The 15,167-nt window shown below is 40.1% G+C and overlaps 1 protein-coding gene across 2 annotated transcripts in view; it reads right to left on the minus strand.

Moving 5' to 3' along the window:
• KDM1A (lysine demethylase 1A) overlaps window positions 1–15,167 on the minus strand; it is a 59,532-nt gene that overhangs the window by 3,597 nt on the left and 40,768 nt on the right. For both annotated transcript variants that reach the window (XM_025856497.2, XM_025856498.2), the window contains 8 exons: window positions 9,649–9,791; window positions 9,190–9,280; window positions 7,852–7,986; window positions 7,020–7,093; window positions 6,018–6,129; window positions 2,576–2,708; window positions 663–850; window positions 161–275 (listed from right to left, as the gene is read on the minus strand). In XM_025856497.2, coding sequence (XP_025712282.1) covers window positions 161–275; window positions 663–850; window positions 2,576–2,708; window positions 6,018–6,129; window positions 7,020–7,093; window positions 7,852–7,986; window positions 9,190–9,280; window positions 9,649–9,791 — 991 coding nt within the window. The remainder of the gene's footprint in view (window positions 1–160; window positions 276–662; window positions 851–2,575; window positions 2,709–6,017; window positions 6,130–7,019; window positions 7,094–7,851; window positions 7,987–9,189; window positions 9,281–9,648; window positions 9,792–15,167) is intronic.

Raw genomic sequence — 15,167 nt, forward strand, 5'->3', positions numbered from 1 at the left:
GTATTTTTTCCCCCATGTCCCCAGCACCTACCAGGAATTTCTGGAATTGTTGGTTGAATTAATGAAAAATCAAGACATACATATTTGAGAAAACCCAGAATATTCCTAATTCTCTATTCCTGTAAGGATATGAAAAAGATTAAAACCAGGAAGCAGTTACCTTTATAGAGGTTCCAGAAGAGGAAGAGCTCACCCCTGCTGGCCGTCGTACTGCCAACATGCCCAAACAAATTGACACTTGGATCCCAGAACACACGGTCAAAACACAGTACTACCTGTGGTAAAAAAAAAAAAAAAAAAAAAAGGAGCCCAGGAACTGATGGCAGGGCTCAGAGAGCACGGCTTTAAGCATAGCTGTGCCTCAATAGGAAAGACTTCTCAGACCTTACTAAAGTTTCTTCTGCTCTCAAGATAAGCTTAGAAATCCCTAGCATGAATGTATTACTTAAAACAACATTTAGAGTTGTCTGTGTTTTTCTGGGCTTAGGTCCCAGAAGACTTGGTCCTCATATACATATAATTAGGCACTGAAATGAATGAACTGACAGGACTCTCACCCTGATCTCCCAGAGCTGAGAGCATAGCAAAATGTACAAAAACGCAAACCCCTCTCCTCTCTTACTGCACAACAAGTATGTGGAGAGATGCCCAGGGCAAGTTACCTTGTTAAGGTTGCCAAATCCCATCCTTTGGACTGCAGATGTTTTCCACTCAGGAAGAGGCGGCACGAACTGAACGGCTGGGGGCTGCTGCTTCAGCACACCCAAGGGGAGGGTACAGAGAACTGCATCACACTTATAAATAAAGGTCTGGCTTGTGGAGCGGGTATTCACAGCGATCACTTCACACCCTAGAGATGTCAGAGGGAAAAGACCTTACTGGCGATAAGGATGGTACTGAACAGTCAGTGCATGGTAGAATCTACGCACTCTCTCAGTTAATTCTTACCATAAGTGTATGGAGTCTGTTCTCCTCACTTTTTAATAGAAGAAAACCAAGGTGGCAGCAAAGTAACTTCAGACAAGGCTACATGAGTCCCAACTGCCAGGATTCAAATGCTAATAGTCCACCTTAGAGTCCTGGCCCTTCACCACCGTTCTTGTCTTACCTTCCTGATACACTGGTGATCTTCTGGGCTAATCTAAGAGCCTTATTTTTTTACCAAGGGTTAAGTAAATTTAGACCACAGTGAAGAATAAAGGTCTGTAACAATGAAAGCAGTGCCTCTCCACGGTGGTTAGGTGCTTACTAAGGACCAGGAGAGGAACGACCCCAGAAGACCACGGTGAGGATCTACGGGATGCCGCTGGGGTGCAGAGCGTGCTGTTCTGGAGAAGGCACTGTGACGCCTAGCTTGCCAGAGTCTGAATAAAGCTCAGAGTGGACCACAGAATAGGCACTGAAAAAAGGTTACTGTTATTCTTCCTCATTTGTGTTTTTTTCCTTAAGTACCTATTTACAGAATCTCAGAAAAATACATAAACAGCTCAAAATTGGTATGAGAGCTCAGTTCATGTCCACTTTCTCACTGTTCTTCACCTGCCTGCAAATGGCTATTTAAAGGCTATAGGTCTCAACATCAGCTAGAAGCTGCAAATGAAACGGAAATCAAATGGAAAAGGGTTTCAGGGATTGTAAAAAAAGAATATCTGCAGTAATCTCGGCAATTCTAGAAAAGCAGCCATGAAGGGCAAGCAAGGTTGATTGTCATATCTCTACTTGTCATGAGGGCCCTGGGGGGAGGGGCGGGGGGGGACTAGCTATCATTAAGAGCTCTAGACTATTAATTCCAAAGGTGGGTGGACAGCGGGTTCTCTGTACTCTACATTAAATGTGCCCTGAAACCAGCTACAGTGAGCACTGAGCCTTCTGCCTGTGGGAATCAGGGCAATTCCACCTTTGAAGTCTGATACTGCTCCCAGTATCAGAAACCAGACCGAGCAGTTAGCCCACCTGAACAGGAAAGGCTAGAATGGATCCAAAGAGCAAGACACAGATGGTAAAATACAAGGAGTGGGTCCCACTGTGCCGAGGCGCCAAAATCCTGGTCTTTTAAGAATATACTCAGTGGGGCCCCTGGGTGGCTCAGTCGGTTAAGCGACTGCCTTCGGCTCAGGTCATGATCCTGGGGTCCTGGGATCGAGCCCCATGTGGGGCTCCCTGCTCAGCACAGAGTCTGCTTCTTCCTCTCCTCTCCTCTCCCCCCGCCCCTGCTCATGCTCACTCTCTCTTGCTTTCTCTCTCAAATAAATGAATCTTAAAACAAAAAAAAAACAAAAAACAGCAAAAATTAGGTCCAAACTCACTGGCAGTTGTTACAAAGTAATTCAAGTACAAATTGGAAACTTGCCTCAATTTTCTGTTTTACACAATGATGGATCAGAATGTCCAAAGGCTCTATAGGCTCAATCCTTTTGTCAATGCAGATTTTTAAAATTAGGGTTCATAGTTTATATGATACGACATTTTATCAGGAAATGTACCTAACATTTTTTTCTGTAGGTCAAACTCAACAAAAGATCAGTACCGTGTTTCAGAGTAAGAGACTTATCTCCCCAGTGAAGCAGGGACGTACCCGAAGCTGTGTAGCGAACCTGCCGCACCGCTGTGTTCAATTTAATGTCCAGGCCTTCCGCTAAAGCCACAGGTACACACGAGTAGCCATTCCTCACTGTCAGATGGCTGCCAGTAAACTCAAAGTCGTCATCCTAAAGAGGAGAGAAAAGTCCAGCCATTTTCTTAACTTATGCCATACATCCTGAATTCTGTAAGATTAACACTGAAAAACAACAGTGTGGAAAACAGTCAATATTCTAAGGCAGAAATTAAAAAACCAGCACTCACTATTCAGTTACAGCTATCTCAGGAAACTAGAGAAAAAAGAAAAAATGCTTAAATATCCCTAATGGCCACCTCTGGGCAGTGAGATTAAGGCAGTTTCTTCTTCCTGAGACTGAGTTTTCTCCTCATAGTCCCACACCCAATCCCTCAGCCCTGACTATCCAAGGGAGTGGGGGATGGGATCTCTCGAAGGAAGAAGATTCAATAAATTCAGATGTTTGTTTGGCTTTTGAATGCATTACATGTTTGGCAGAATATGAGATTCACCATCCTAATCACATCTTCTTTACCTAAGAACAAAATCAGTTTTTATTTCTTAAACTTACAGGCTTGAAAGATGAGGAAGACTTCCAAAACTAAAGTTGGTAAAACTAGATAAAAACAATCTGGGATTATAAAGACTGGCCTAAGAGGATCCATACAGTAAAGAAGTCAGCATTTGGCCTGGAAGGATTCCCAAAATGATCTTATTTCTTTGAATCTACTGAAAATTATTCTGTGTAGAGAAATTTTTGAAGGCTAGTCAATTTTCTAATTTCATGAAATTTCTGGGAGAAAACACAGCATGATTTTTTTGAATTAGATAAAAATACTGGGTTGGCTGAACTTGCACTACTTTAGTGACTGATTCATCTGCTCCCCATACCGATCAGTTCAAATCACCCACATTCAGAATTTAATAAGATTACGAATGGATACATATTGAAACTTCAAATGATAAATCCGTGACGAGGAAGGGTCTAATTTAGTATTACATGGGGAAAAACAACAACAAAAACAACTGGGAATTCTCTTAAGATTTTATCACTAACAGGTCCAATCCTCTAAGTCAAACACTAAAGAATACGAAGGTATAACCTAAAGATTAAGAATGCAAACTAGGGGCGCCTGGGTGGCTCAGCTGTTAAGCGTCTGCCTTCGGCTCAGGTCATGATTTCAGGGTCCTGGGATCGAGTCCTGCATCAGACTCCCTGCTCCGCGGGAAGCCCGCTTCTCCCTCTCCCACTCCCCCTGCTTGTGTTTCCTCTCTCACTGGGTCTCTGTCAAATAAATAAAATCTTAAAAAAAAAAAAATGCAAACTAATTTTACAAGGAAAACGTACAATGGAAATGAAAATATGTGAGTAAAAATGTAACATTTACTTCTGTAGTCTTAGGTCTGGCCAAAGTCTCAGATTTAGAGATCGATCCATTCAATATCTAAGAAGCCCTGTGATTTCTCACCAGTTCAAGACTAACTCACACTTAAAATACTTAAGAATAATTTGACAAAAGATGTGTAAAACCTGTACATTGAAAACTGTAAAATATGGCTGAAAAATATTAAAGAAAACCTAAATAAATGGAGAGGGATACCATGTTCAAATCCCAATACCAATCAAAATCCCAAAAGGTATTTTTTTAAATAGAAATTGACAAGCTGATTCTAAAATTTTTATGGAAATACAGAAGACCTAAAGTAGCCAAAATAATTTTAAAAAAAAGTTGAAGAACTTACACTACCCTAATTTCAAGACGTACCATAAAGCAACAGTAATCAAGACAATATGACAGTGGCATGTGGACCAATGAATGAATAGGAAGGAGTAACCATAAACAGTCTCACACATGGTCAACTGATTTTCAAAAAAGGTGCCAAGACAAATGAAGAAAAAGGATGGTGCCAGAATAATTAATTAGATAACCATATGGAAAAATCTGAACCCTACCCTCATCTCTCATTGTACATGAAAATTAATTTAAAATGAATCATAGACCTAACTATTAGAGCTAAGTCCATAAAACTTCAGGAAGAAAACAAGAGAAAATTTAGTGATCTAAGTTTAGACAAAGATTTTTCAGGATACAAAAAGCACAAAGCTTATAGAGAGTTGAGGAAATAGGAACTTCATAAAATTACAAAGTTTTGCTCTTTGAAAGATACCATTTAGAAAATGAAAAAGGAAGCTGTGGACTGGAAGAAAATATTTACAAAGGAATTGTATAAATACTGATAAAGGAACTGTATCCAGGATCTAAAGAACATAATGAACTCTTACACAATTTAGTAAGAGATCAACCACATTTTTAAATAATGGGCAAAAGATCTGAACATACTTTTCACAAAAGAACTGACATACAAATGGCCAATAAGTACATGAAAAGGTGCTTCACATCACCCATCATTCGGGAAATGCAAATTACCACTACAATGAAATGTACTATACACCCATTAGAATGGCTAAATTTTCAAAAACTGGCAGTACCAAGTGTTGGTGAGGATGTGAAACAACTAGAACTTTCATACACTGCTGGTGGGAATGCAATTTGGAATAATGTGGAGTTTCTTATAAAGTTAAAGATCTATGTAAGACCCAGCAATTTCACTCCTAGATACACCCAAAAGAAAGATGTGAATGTTTATAGCAGCTCCAGTCATTTATAGCCAAAAAAACTGGAAACAATCCAAATGTCCACCAACGCACCAGCGTATGGATAAACAATCTATGGCACATCCATACAACAGACTACTACTAAACAATGAAAAGGAACAAACCACTGATATCCCAACAACAAAAATGAATCTCAACAACTTTGCTAAGTGAAAGAAATTACACACAAAAGGCTACGTTCTGGGGGTACCTGGGTGGCTCAGTCGTTAAGTGTCTGCCTTCAGCTCAGGTCATGATCCTGGGGTCCTAGGATTGGGCCCCACATCGGGCTCCCTGCTCAGCAGGAAGCCTGCTTCTCCCTCTCCCACTCCCCCTTGCTTGTGTTCCTGCTCTCACTGTCTCTGTCAAATAAATAACTAAAATATATATTTAAAAAAAAGGCTACATTCTGTATGATTATGTACCGTATTTGCTCAATTTTATGTAATTCTAGAAAAACAAAACTACAGTGACAAAAGGAAATCGGGGGTTGTCTTGGGCCAGGAGTGGGAGAGCTGGGGACTGACTACAAAGAGGCAAGGGAGAACTTTCCAGGATGGAAATGTTCTTTATCTTGATTGTGGTGGTGATTCATGACTATGTACCTTTGGCAAAACTTCAAACTGGGTTTGCTTAAAATAGGTAAATTGTACTGTAACTTCTATTTCTTAATAAAGCTGTTTAAACACACACATACAAATTAAGTTTCTCCTAAGAGCCCTTTCAAAGACATGTGCAACAAAATAAATGATAAAGGAATTTTACCTGATCCCAATGTTTAAGGGAGAGTGTAGAGAGAGGTGTAGCATTAGCAAATTCAAGATTTGCAAAATGCCAATCAAGTATTTGTCTGTCTCTTGATGAGAGATACACGTCACTGCAAAATGAAAACAGAGGAGCACAGGTTATTAAAGGACTACTATTCTCAGTGGGCTGATGGGGACAATCTCAGTAACTGAGGAAACCTAAGCCTGGTACTGTGCCTTATATAAAGAAATTACAAGTCAAAAAGTAGGACCTTATCTCCTTTATTACTGGTGCTGAGAGCAGTGCCAAGCTCACTACATAAAGCAAATTACTATCAGGCTTCATTTGTCTTGGCAAGGGTGGGGAGACAGGGTGCCTGGATGGCTCAGCTGGTTAAGCGTCTGCCTTTGGCTCAGGTCCTGATCCCAGGGTCCTGGGATGGAGCCCCACATTGGGCTCCCTGCTCAGTGGAGAGTCTGCTTCTCTCTCTCCCTCTCCCCCTGCTTGTGCTCTCTCTTTCTGTCAAATAAATAAAAATCTTAAAAAAAAAATTATCGGTACCTGGCATTAAAAAAGCGTTTTTGTTTTATAAATACAGCATTTTTTTTTTTTAAAGCAAGAATGGGTAGTATCCCCAACTCCAGAACAGAGTAGATATACTGGAGGCCAGATGCACCATGAAGCACAGTATCAGCATATAAGTATTCACTATCAAAAATCCAATGGAAACAAAGTATAATACTTTCCTAGTCCTCAGAATTATGGGAATTTAAAGCAATCCCACCTTCTATTCCACTCACAGGAAGACAGTATATATTTCATTCAAATATCAGACCTTATAGAGAAAGGTTATCTTTTCAAAAACAAATATATTTAAATATTTAGGACATTCCTACATATTAAAATTACAATCCATTCACTGGACATAAGCAAAAGCCCACAGTGCTTTGTAATTTTCCTTCTAAATATAACAAAGAAGAGCAAAAGCTATCCCTCTGAACATTTGTGTGTTTTCCTCACCTTGGGGGATTGGCTTCCAATTCTTGAAGTTTTTCTTCTAGCTTTCCTTGTGTTTCAGCTAATTCATCATATTCCTGATAAAATGAAGAGAACTGGGTTGATCTTAATGAGTCAGAGACCAACCTAGTTGTTTATACCATAAAGTGTAAGACCTGGACCACCTGCCCGTCCAGGTCATATCTGTGAGTGTGCCTCAGGTTAAGGCTGGATCAGGGCTCAGGGATGGTTGTTCTTGGAGACAAGTTACAGTGTGAGCCCAGAATGAAGATGGGGTGTGGAGGAGGGAGCGGGCATGCAGGAGGAAGAGATAAAGGAAGAATAGCATATTAGTGTGCTACAAAGTAAGAGTGAAAAAGAAGAGCAACTACCACTTCCTGTGCATTTATCATGTCCCTAGCATGGGATAAAGCACTTCAGGTCCCTTACAAAGAAGTATCAACGCTGGTCACAGATGAGGTGATTAAGGAATCTAAGATCCCATGGCTAAGAGGTAAGTTAGGGATTTCAACCAGACAGTTTGATAACAAATGACTGAAATCTATGTTATCATTACTGTAAACTGACAGCGGTAAACTATGACAGGGAGCTAAACTGAAATGTAAGTAAGTTAAAGTACAAGACTGCGAAAACAAAGTAGAAATTCTGCAGAAAAAGCAGATCTCAAACCAAACTAATCCGTTCAGTCCCCTTGGTTCCTGTGTACCAAACCCTCTTCTTCCTACCACAGGCACCTATGATTGGTTAGTGATTCTCCCTTTTCCAAAGTTTCCCAGATCTATATTCTTTCTTAGGATCCCAAGGGAAACCACCTAGGCATGTATGTATACCACACCTTGCACAGGGCAGTCAGATCCCTGTGTTTGCTTTTCACTAAGAACTCGGCAGTGATATCTCTAGGTGGCTTGACCTCAGATGCTTCTTTGTATTGCTGATGGAGTTCTTTAATTTTCTCTTTCAAATTTACCATCTAAGAGGAAAAAATACAAATTTACCATTTCAGATAGTGATGTAATCCATCTCCAAATCACATGCTTCGGTTCCTCCCCTAAACTGCTAGTATACCAAAACAGGTTACAATACAAGGTCCTTGAAACTCTTAAATACCTCTTCTACATGATGACATTTTAGAATAGGAAAAAAAATCCTATATGGTTCAACACAGAGGTATCACATCATTATCAGAAGTGAGACCATTTCTGTCTTCCAAAACAAATGGAGAACCAGGAGTGTTCCATTAATTTAAAAATATATGTGTATATATATATATATATATACACAAAAATCAAATTCCAGGAAAAACAAAGCACCACTTAAACTTATTGTTTTGGGGAACAAATTGTTATGATTTGTTTTCTAAATTATGTAAAGGCTAAATCACCACACAGAACCTTCCAGAGCCATTCCTAATGTTAGTCTCCCAGCTTTCTGATGGTACTGGGTCCCACAGCTATCCTGCCAACTGGCTGTTCTCCAGCCTCTCTGCTCATTTCACACATGCCACACACAATCCATGAAGAAGGTGGGCACAGACCTCTTCTCATCTGACAGCATGAAAAAACAAGGCATAGTGAGAAAGTGAGGCAAGACTGGTCACAAGATACACCCAGATTTTGCATCAAAAAACTCCCCACAGGGGCTGTCCCACTTCATGTTTTCTCCCTAAGCTGATAATACGTTTGCAGGTGGTAGGATTAGGAGAAAACAAATGGTTTCCCAGACTGGAACCAGGCCTCTGCGAAGTGGTGGGAAAGAAGAGCCCTCAGCAGACATACCACTGAGGACTATCCTCATAAATGGCACCTGAAGCAAAATAATTATGGCAATGAATTATGGTCCTGGCTGCAGACTTGTTGTCCCCATCAGTGGGAATTTGACCCCAGTGCAACTGATCTCCCTCTCATCACAGAATCCAGCAGAGGGCACTGAGCTAGCTTTGCCAAAGGGAACCTGACACAGAAAAGATCTATTTCCCCTGGCAACAATTTGCCAATAATACCATACTGAAAAGACGGACAGATAAAACCGTACCTTTTGTCACTTTTTTTTTTTTTTTAAGAATAATGAGTCCCAGCTGCGCGGACCTTCTCTCCCCCCCAGACCAAAACCAAAACTGAAAATTTCTAAAGCCGTCCCCCCCATCTTCAGCTATGAAGAAAATATAAAATTTCACCTTATTAAGAAGTTCTTTCAACTCCTCCTGAGTCTTCACTATCTTCTTCCAATGTTCAATTTGCTCATCTTTGACATGCTTTTCCTGTAACCTAAAAGAGACAATACATATGCCTTGGCCACAAAGCCAGCTTTGCAGCCCAAGATAGGAACCCATCAGAAACATTCAGGGACATCAAAGCCCACTGAAATTTCTAATACTCTGGAACAAGAAAGTTGCTGGGTGGCAAATTATTTTCTAGGCTATGTTAAATATAGTTCAGTACCATAAAAGCTGTGAATTTTAGAACTGAGAGTGGCCTTAAGAATCATTCTTTTTTAAATGGTTTTACTTTGAGATTTAAATTCACATGAAAATAAGTGAAAACTAGCTCAAATAAGACTTGCTGAAAACCTTAAAGTATAATAGCAAATCTCTAAATAGAATTCACTATACAACAAGCAGTATCAAAGTACTTACTGGATGACAACTTCCAATGCCTGGCCAAGGGACACAGGCTTATTATTGAGGACATTGAAGTCTAGCTGATGACTAAGGTAAGACGTAGCTTCTAGCAACCGGTTAAACTCTTGCTCTACCATTTCATCTTTCTCTTTAGGAACCTGAAAATCCGAAGTATAGCAGAGTTGGTCCTTATAATAAGACTAAACATAACCATCCATGAAAACACAAATGCTCTACAGTTTAAAAGGTCAAAATATGTACCTCAAAGGGAAACCTTTGAGGACAATGATTCCAACTTTCTTTTCTATGAAGTGGTCAATTCCATTAAATGAGGTATGAAATGTTTGGCCCTAATATTTTCTATTCTCCCAATTTTGCCCTCCGAGCTGGGACTCCACCTCTATTAACAGCCATAGGATTCACACTGGGTGCTAACTGGTGCTAATTGAAGTTACGTGGAGCACAAGGTGTCCTGGAGCTGACATGCACTGAGAGAAGCTGGGCTGACATGCAAATGACACACTGGAAAAGTCTCAGAGAACAAAAACTATGTCAACACATAGTTTCAACACACCTGAGGACCCTCCAGAATAAGGGCAGGATGGAAAAATAAGAAGCCCAAGGTACTGTCTTTCCCTCAAAGATGAATTTTGGGTGGGAGTAGGGAAGAGAGAAGTGAAGTTCACGACTATAATAATAATGAGAACACAATAGCACCTTCGTTCTTTTGCAGAGTAACAGTGTTTTATGGCACCAATTAAGTTCAGAGTTGAATGTCCAAAGCTCTTAGACTATGAGTGACTGAGGCACCAGGTCTGGCTCACTACTGTGCAAGAAGAGAGCAGACTGCAAAGCAGATCATCAAGCTGCAAGGCCACATTCCTAATCCCTGCTGTGCCCCTGCCTGTTGATATCATCAGTTAGTCAACCCAAATCCCTCTGCTACTGCTTAATTCAGTCCTAAAGTAAACTGCATCTGCAATTTTACTGAATTCACGGTATTCGCAAGAAGGGAAAAGCATATCTAAGGCAAGCATGTCTAAAGCAAGCATCTCTTGCCAGAATAAACTGGGCATCAACTGGGAAATGGGAGTCAAAATATGGAATTTTACTTTACGGCCAACCTAAAATTGGTAGTAAGAAGACCGCATTAAAGAAAGTTCTAATAAACACTAAGGCCAAGGAGGAGTGCAGGGGTAACTTGTGGATGAGATCATCACAGTAAGATTCTACCTCTCATTTGAAATGCCTTAGTTTTTGCCCTTTCCAATTAAAGAGACAATTTTTAAGGCACTAGTCTCCTTCCCTTCACTGAGGAGTTGCACAAGTAACTCTACAAGATGAGCCATGGCGTGGCAAAAGAATATGGCAAGTAGTACAATCTGCACCCAAAAAAGAAAGGGAAAAGGACTGCAACTCTCTTTTGGAACTGTAAATATGACACCATAACTGACCCAATCAGAATCATATTCTAAAGCATCAAATTCTAAAAGGCCAAAGATGGGAGCGATCAGGAAATCTTTATGAATTAGAGAATCCCCCTTGGCCTAAGGGAAATATAAATCCCTGAGAATCTTCTGGTTTATGCTGAGAAATAAGGCAGAGAATCAGACTTTGGATGTTTGGTGCCCTTTATATATGAGTGGTACCTAAGACTTGGTGGATCAAACACATCTGACCTACCTATTCAACTCCATGGCCAAAGGAAGGAGCTCTTGGTGACATCCCTACTAGTTCTGATTACATAGCTATCAGAGCTGATGGATGAGACCCTTTTGGTCAGGAATTTCATTTACTTTCTTGTCAGTTGCTTTTCCTCAGTGATGTGATGGGTCATATACAGAGCAGCGCAAAGCAATGCTGAAATTCTGCTCAGTGTGATTCCTGCAATGATGTTACCAAAGATGGTTCTAGAAACTCTAAATTTGGTGTTTCTTCAAAAAAGAAACAATTACATTTTTAACACGAAATCTATATAGTTATGAGATCTTAACTGATCCCAGATGCAATAGTGCATGACTGCTTTTCCTGGAATACAAAATAGTGATATTTCTATGTGTGGCTTCAAAAATGCCTTAGCAAGAGGATGCTATAGAAGGAAGAGGGACCAGATCACATGTGCCTCTGCAAGAGGGCAGAATGTGCCAATACACAAGTGTGCAAATGGTACAGATTAAAGCTCTTCCAGTGTGAACTGGATGGCTTGCTTCAGACAAGCTTTAATCTTTATAGCTAGGGTGACAGTCACATAGGGAAGTTCATACTAAAAAAGTACGCAGCACTCAGGCTCAGTAACTGGGGTCCAGGGTGTGTGGTAGAGAAACATTTAAAGGGACACTGTCAAGGTTAGAGGGACCAAATTTGACCTTTTGTTTCTTCCCTCTGTTTGCTAAGCAGCCCACTTGATTCATAACACTTTCCCCTTTAGTCCACCCACACACCTCCCCCCCACAAAAACCTTCTTACATGCGCTTTCAATGACAAAAACTCAAATGGCACCAGCCCAACATATAGGCGCAACTCTACAACAACAAACCAGTGTGAATGTATGATGGAGAGGATCTTTGGAAGGGAAAGATCTAAGTTTCAAGCTTTTAATGGGTTATTGTAAACAGTGAAGAAAATGATTTGAAAAATTATAAAAAAAAAATACCTTGACAGTGTCCTTTTAACCAGTGCAGCAGAGAGAGAAATAAACTGTAAATAACAGCCCAACAGCCACGTCAAGTTAAGTTTTGTATGACAGCAGTAAAATCAAGGCTTTAAACACACAGCATGACAGAAGCATTCTGTTAGCTCAGAAGCTGCAACCACCAGAGAAACAAGGAACAGACTGTATAGAGACCAAAATGGGAAAGTCAAGGCACAGAAATGGGCAAAAGAAAGGCAGTTTGGTGGGGGGGTATGAGGGTGGTAAAGGGAGATGGTGTCAGAAAGCAGTGAGGAATAAAGCAAAACAATAAAACAGAAAAGGAAAAACACAGAACAGTAACAAGAACAACAACAAAATCAAACAAACAAAAACCAAACCAAAAGATGACTGCCTCATCTGACTGACACCAGGATGACAGACTGCATCTCTGGCCCACTGACTGGGTCCACTGCTCTAACTGGAGACTCCACTCTCCAGATTACGAGAGACAAAACTTAGGCCCCACCCATTTCCCACCTAGTTAAGCAATTTTAGGACTGTTGCCAGAGAGACCAGGGATAGCATTCAAACCTGGATTTTGTTCCCATTAACTTTAGAATTCCACTTTGAAATTAAAGAAATATTTGGAAAATAGCAGATATTTGTCAATTAGGAAACCAACAATGACTGGGGGAAAAAAACCAAAATGTATTTTTGATATACTTAAATCTTGAATCTGTTTCTAAAATTAAACTAGTCAGATATGTTCTATTTGACATACTCAGACAATGAAAACAACTTTAGCAACTGATTAGCCCCTGAGCACCTCTTAAGTACCTATTTCAGGTCACTGCCCTCCCCTTGGTGAGAACCCTTGAACTGTTAGTTCCATAAATAATTATGGAAAGGAGCTGAAATATTGGCAATCTTTAAACACAAGTCGCAATAATTTTCTTAAATTGCATCCTGAGAAAGGAACTCAGTAAATGACTGAAAGGGGCAGCTTTCTACGACAACATACTGAGGAGATAAAACAGCAAACTAAGCACGGAAAGTATCTTTGATATTGTTCTCTAGCAAAGACTCAAACAAAAAGGCTATCACTTGAAGCAGACTTTTTTTTTGAAACAGATTTTGATTACGACTTTTCAAAGCTATTTATTTCTCTATGAAAGGCTCCAAATAGTTCCTTCAAACTAAGAATCTGGTGTGTCTCATTACTCTAAATAGGTACAATCCTGACTGCTTTGGTCCTATAGAGATTATATGGAGCATCCCTGAGCATGGCTGAGGGAAGAGCAGCCTGGGTATCTAGCTCATGCAGAGTAAATTTAGGGAGAGCCAAGTGACTTTCTGGACAGGGTCCTAATCCTGCAGGAAGTTATTCAGAGGAAGGACAGCTCTCCTCAGTTCTACCTTTGGTTACCTTCTATCATCACAAACCCTTTAGGCCTTCAAAACCCTGTCCATTTCTCTTGCTTCCAGGGTGCATAAACTCTCCAGCAGTAGAGCAAAATGGAGTTAGGTGCAGTTAGGTTCTGGGCACCCAAAGGCTGGAGATTTAGCCAGAGAAATCCTCAGGAAGAATAACACAATGAAAAAACAGCTGTAACACAATGAAAAAACCTGGCCAACAGAAGCTACAGTAAATCTCTGCCTCTCCCATTCCCATGCACTTCTAGAATTAAGATTAGTTCCTTTGGTAAAACCTGGAAGAAAAATTTATATCTGAAGAGTCTCTAATTCAGATTCCCAAATAACTAAAAGAAATGAGATATCCTTAAAGGGAGAAAAAGGACAACAGGAATATCCTTAATCCAAATAAAATTATGATTCTATAAATGGAGATGGTTGTCCACCCCCACTTTTTTTTACCTCATTAGAAATCATTTAGGGGATATAAATAATGGACTTCTCTAAAGCAGTAACTAAGCTGCGTGGAGAAGGCACACACAACATGTCTAAGGAGTTCACTCTAGCAGTTTCTAGCACACAGTAGAGGTGCTCTATAAATTCTTATGAAATGAATAAATTAATAAAGTTTGAAAAAGCAAAGTCAGTATTATAATTATATTTGAAAGGAAGTAACTATTTTGCAACTTTAGGAACATTAAAGGAAGACATGAGATTTTTACATTTATAAAAAAGCGAGGATTAGAAGATTTTAAAAGATAGAGAAAAACCACCTTTAAAATACCAAAACTTGGGGTGCCTGGGTGGCTCAGTAGGTTAAGCGTCTGCCTTTGGCTCAGGTCATGATCTCAGAGTCCTGGGATCAAGCCTCACATCGGGGCTCCCTACTCAGCAGGGTGTCTGCTTCTCCCTCCCTCTCTGCCCCTCCACCCTGCTCATTCTTTCTCTCTCAAATAAAATCTTAAAAAAAAAAAAAAAAAAAAAAAAAACTGTTTCTACAAAGGAATAGGAAAACTGAAAAGGCCAGAAGGCGTGTGTCAAAAGTATAACCAACCTAAGCACCACTCCATATGAATGCAAATGACAACCTGCTGAATTGAGGTAGGTACAGAGTATACCCAATTAATGGCATTAATGGCCTTCATAAAAGACCTGGCACTCTTTACCTTTCAAGTGTATCTTTCTTCCTCACAACAGCTGAGCTATTCCCAGGAAGAAAATCAAGATCTGTTTCTCCACGTAGTTACTGAGTCTTTGGGCCTCATTTGGTAAAAACAAAAACAAAAACAAAAACAAAAACAAAACAAAGACTACAAAAAAAACCCAACTCCCTCCCCCCAATGGAAACCAGAGATTTTATAATGCAAAATGCTATTGCACTGAAGTAATTTAAGATGCTGTTTCATTACTCAAAGTCAAAAGTAGAATTTAAAGCCCTTCTCCCTCTGACCCTCCCCTGTCTCATGTGCTCTCTCTCTCTCATTCTCTC

This window comes from Callorhinus ursinus, unplaced genomic scaffold, assembly GCF_003265705.2.
Source record: "Callorhinus ursinus isolate GAN/ISIS: 27379988/994484 unplaced genomic scaffold, GSC_fseal_2.0 scaffold18, whole genome shotgun sequence".
Classification (NCBI taxonomy): domain Eukaryota; kingdom Metazoa; phylum Chordata; class Mammalia; order Carnivora; family Otariidae; genus Callorhinus; species Callorhinus ursinus.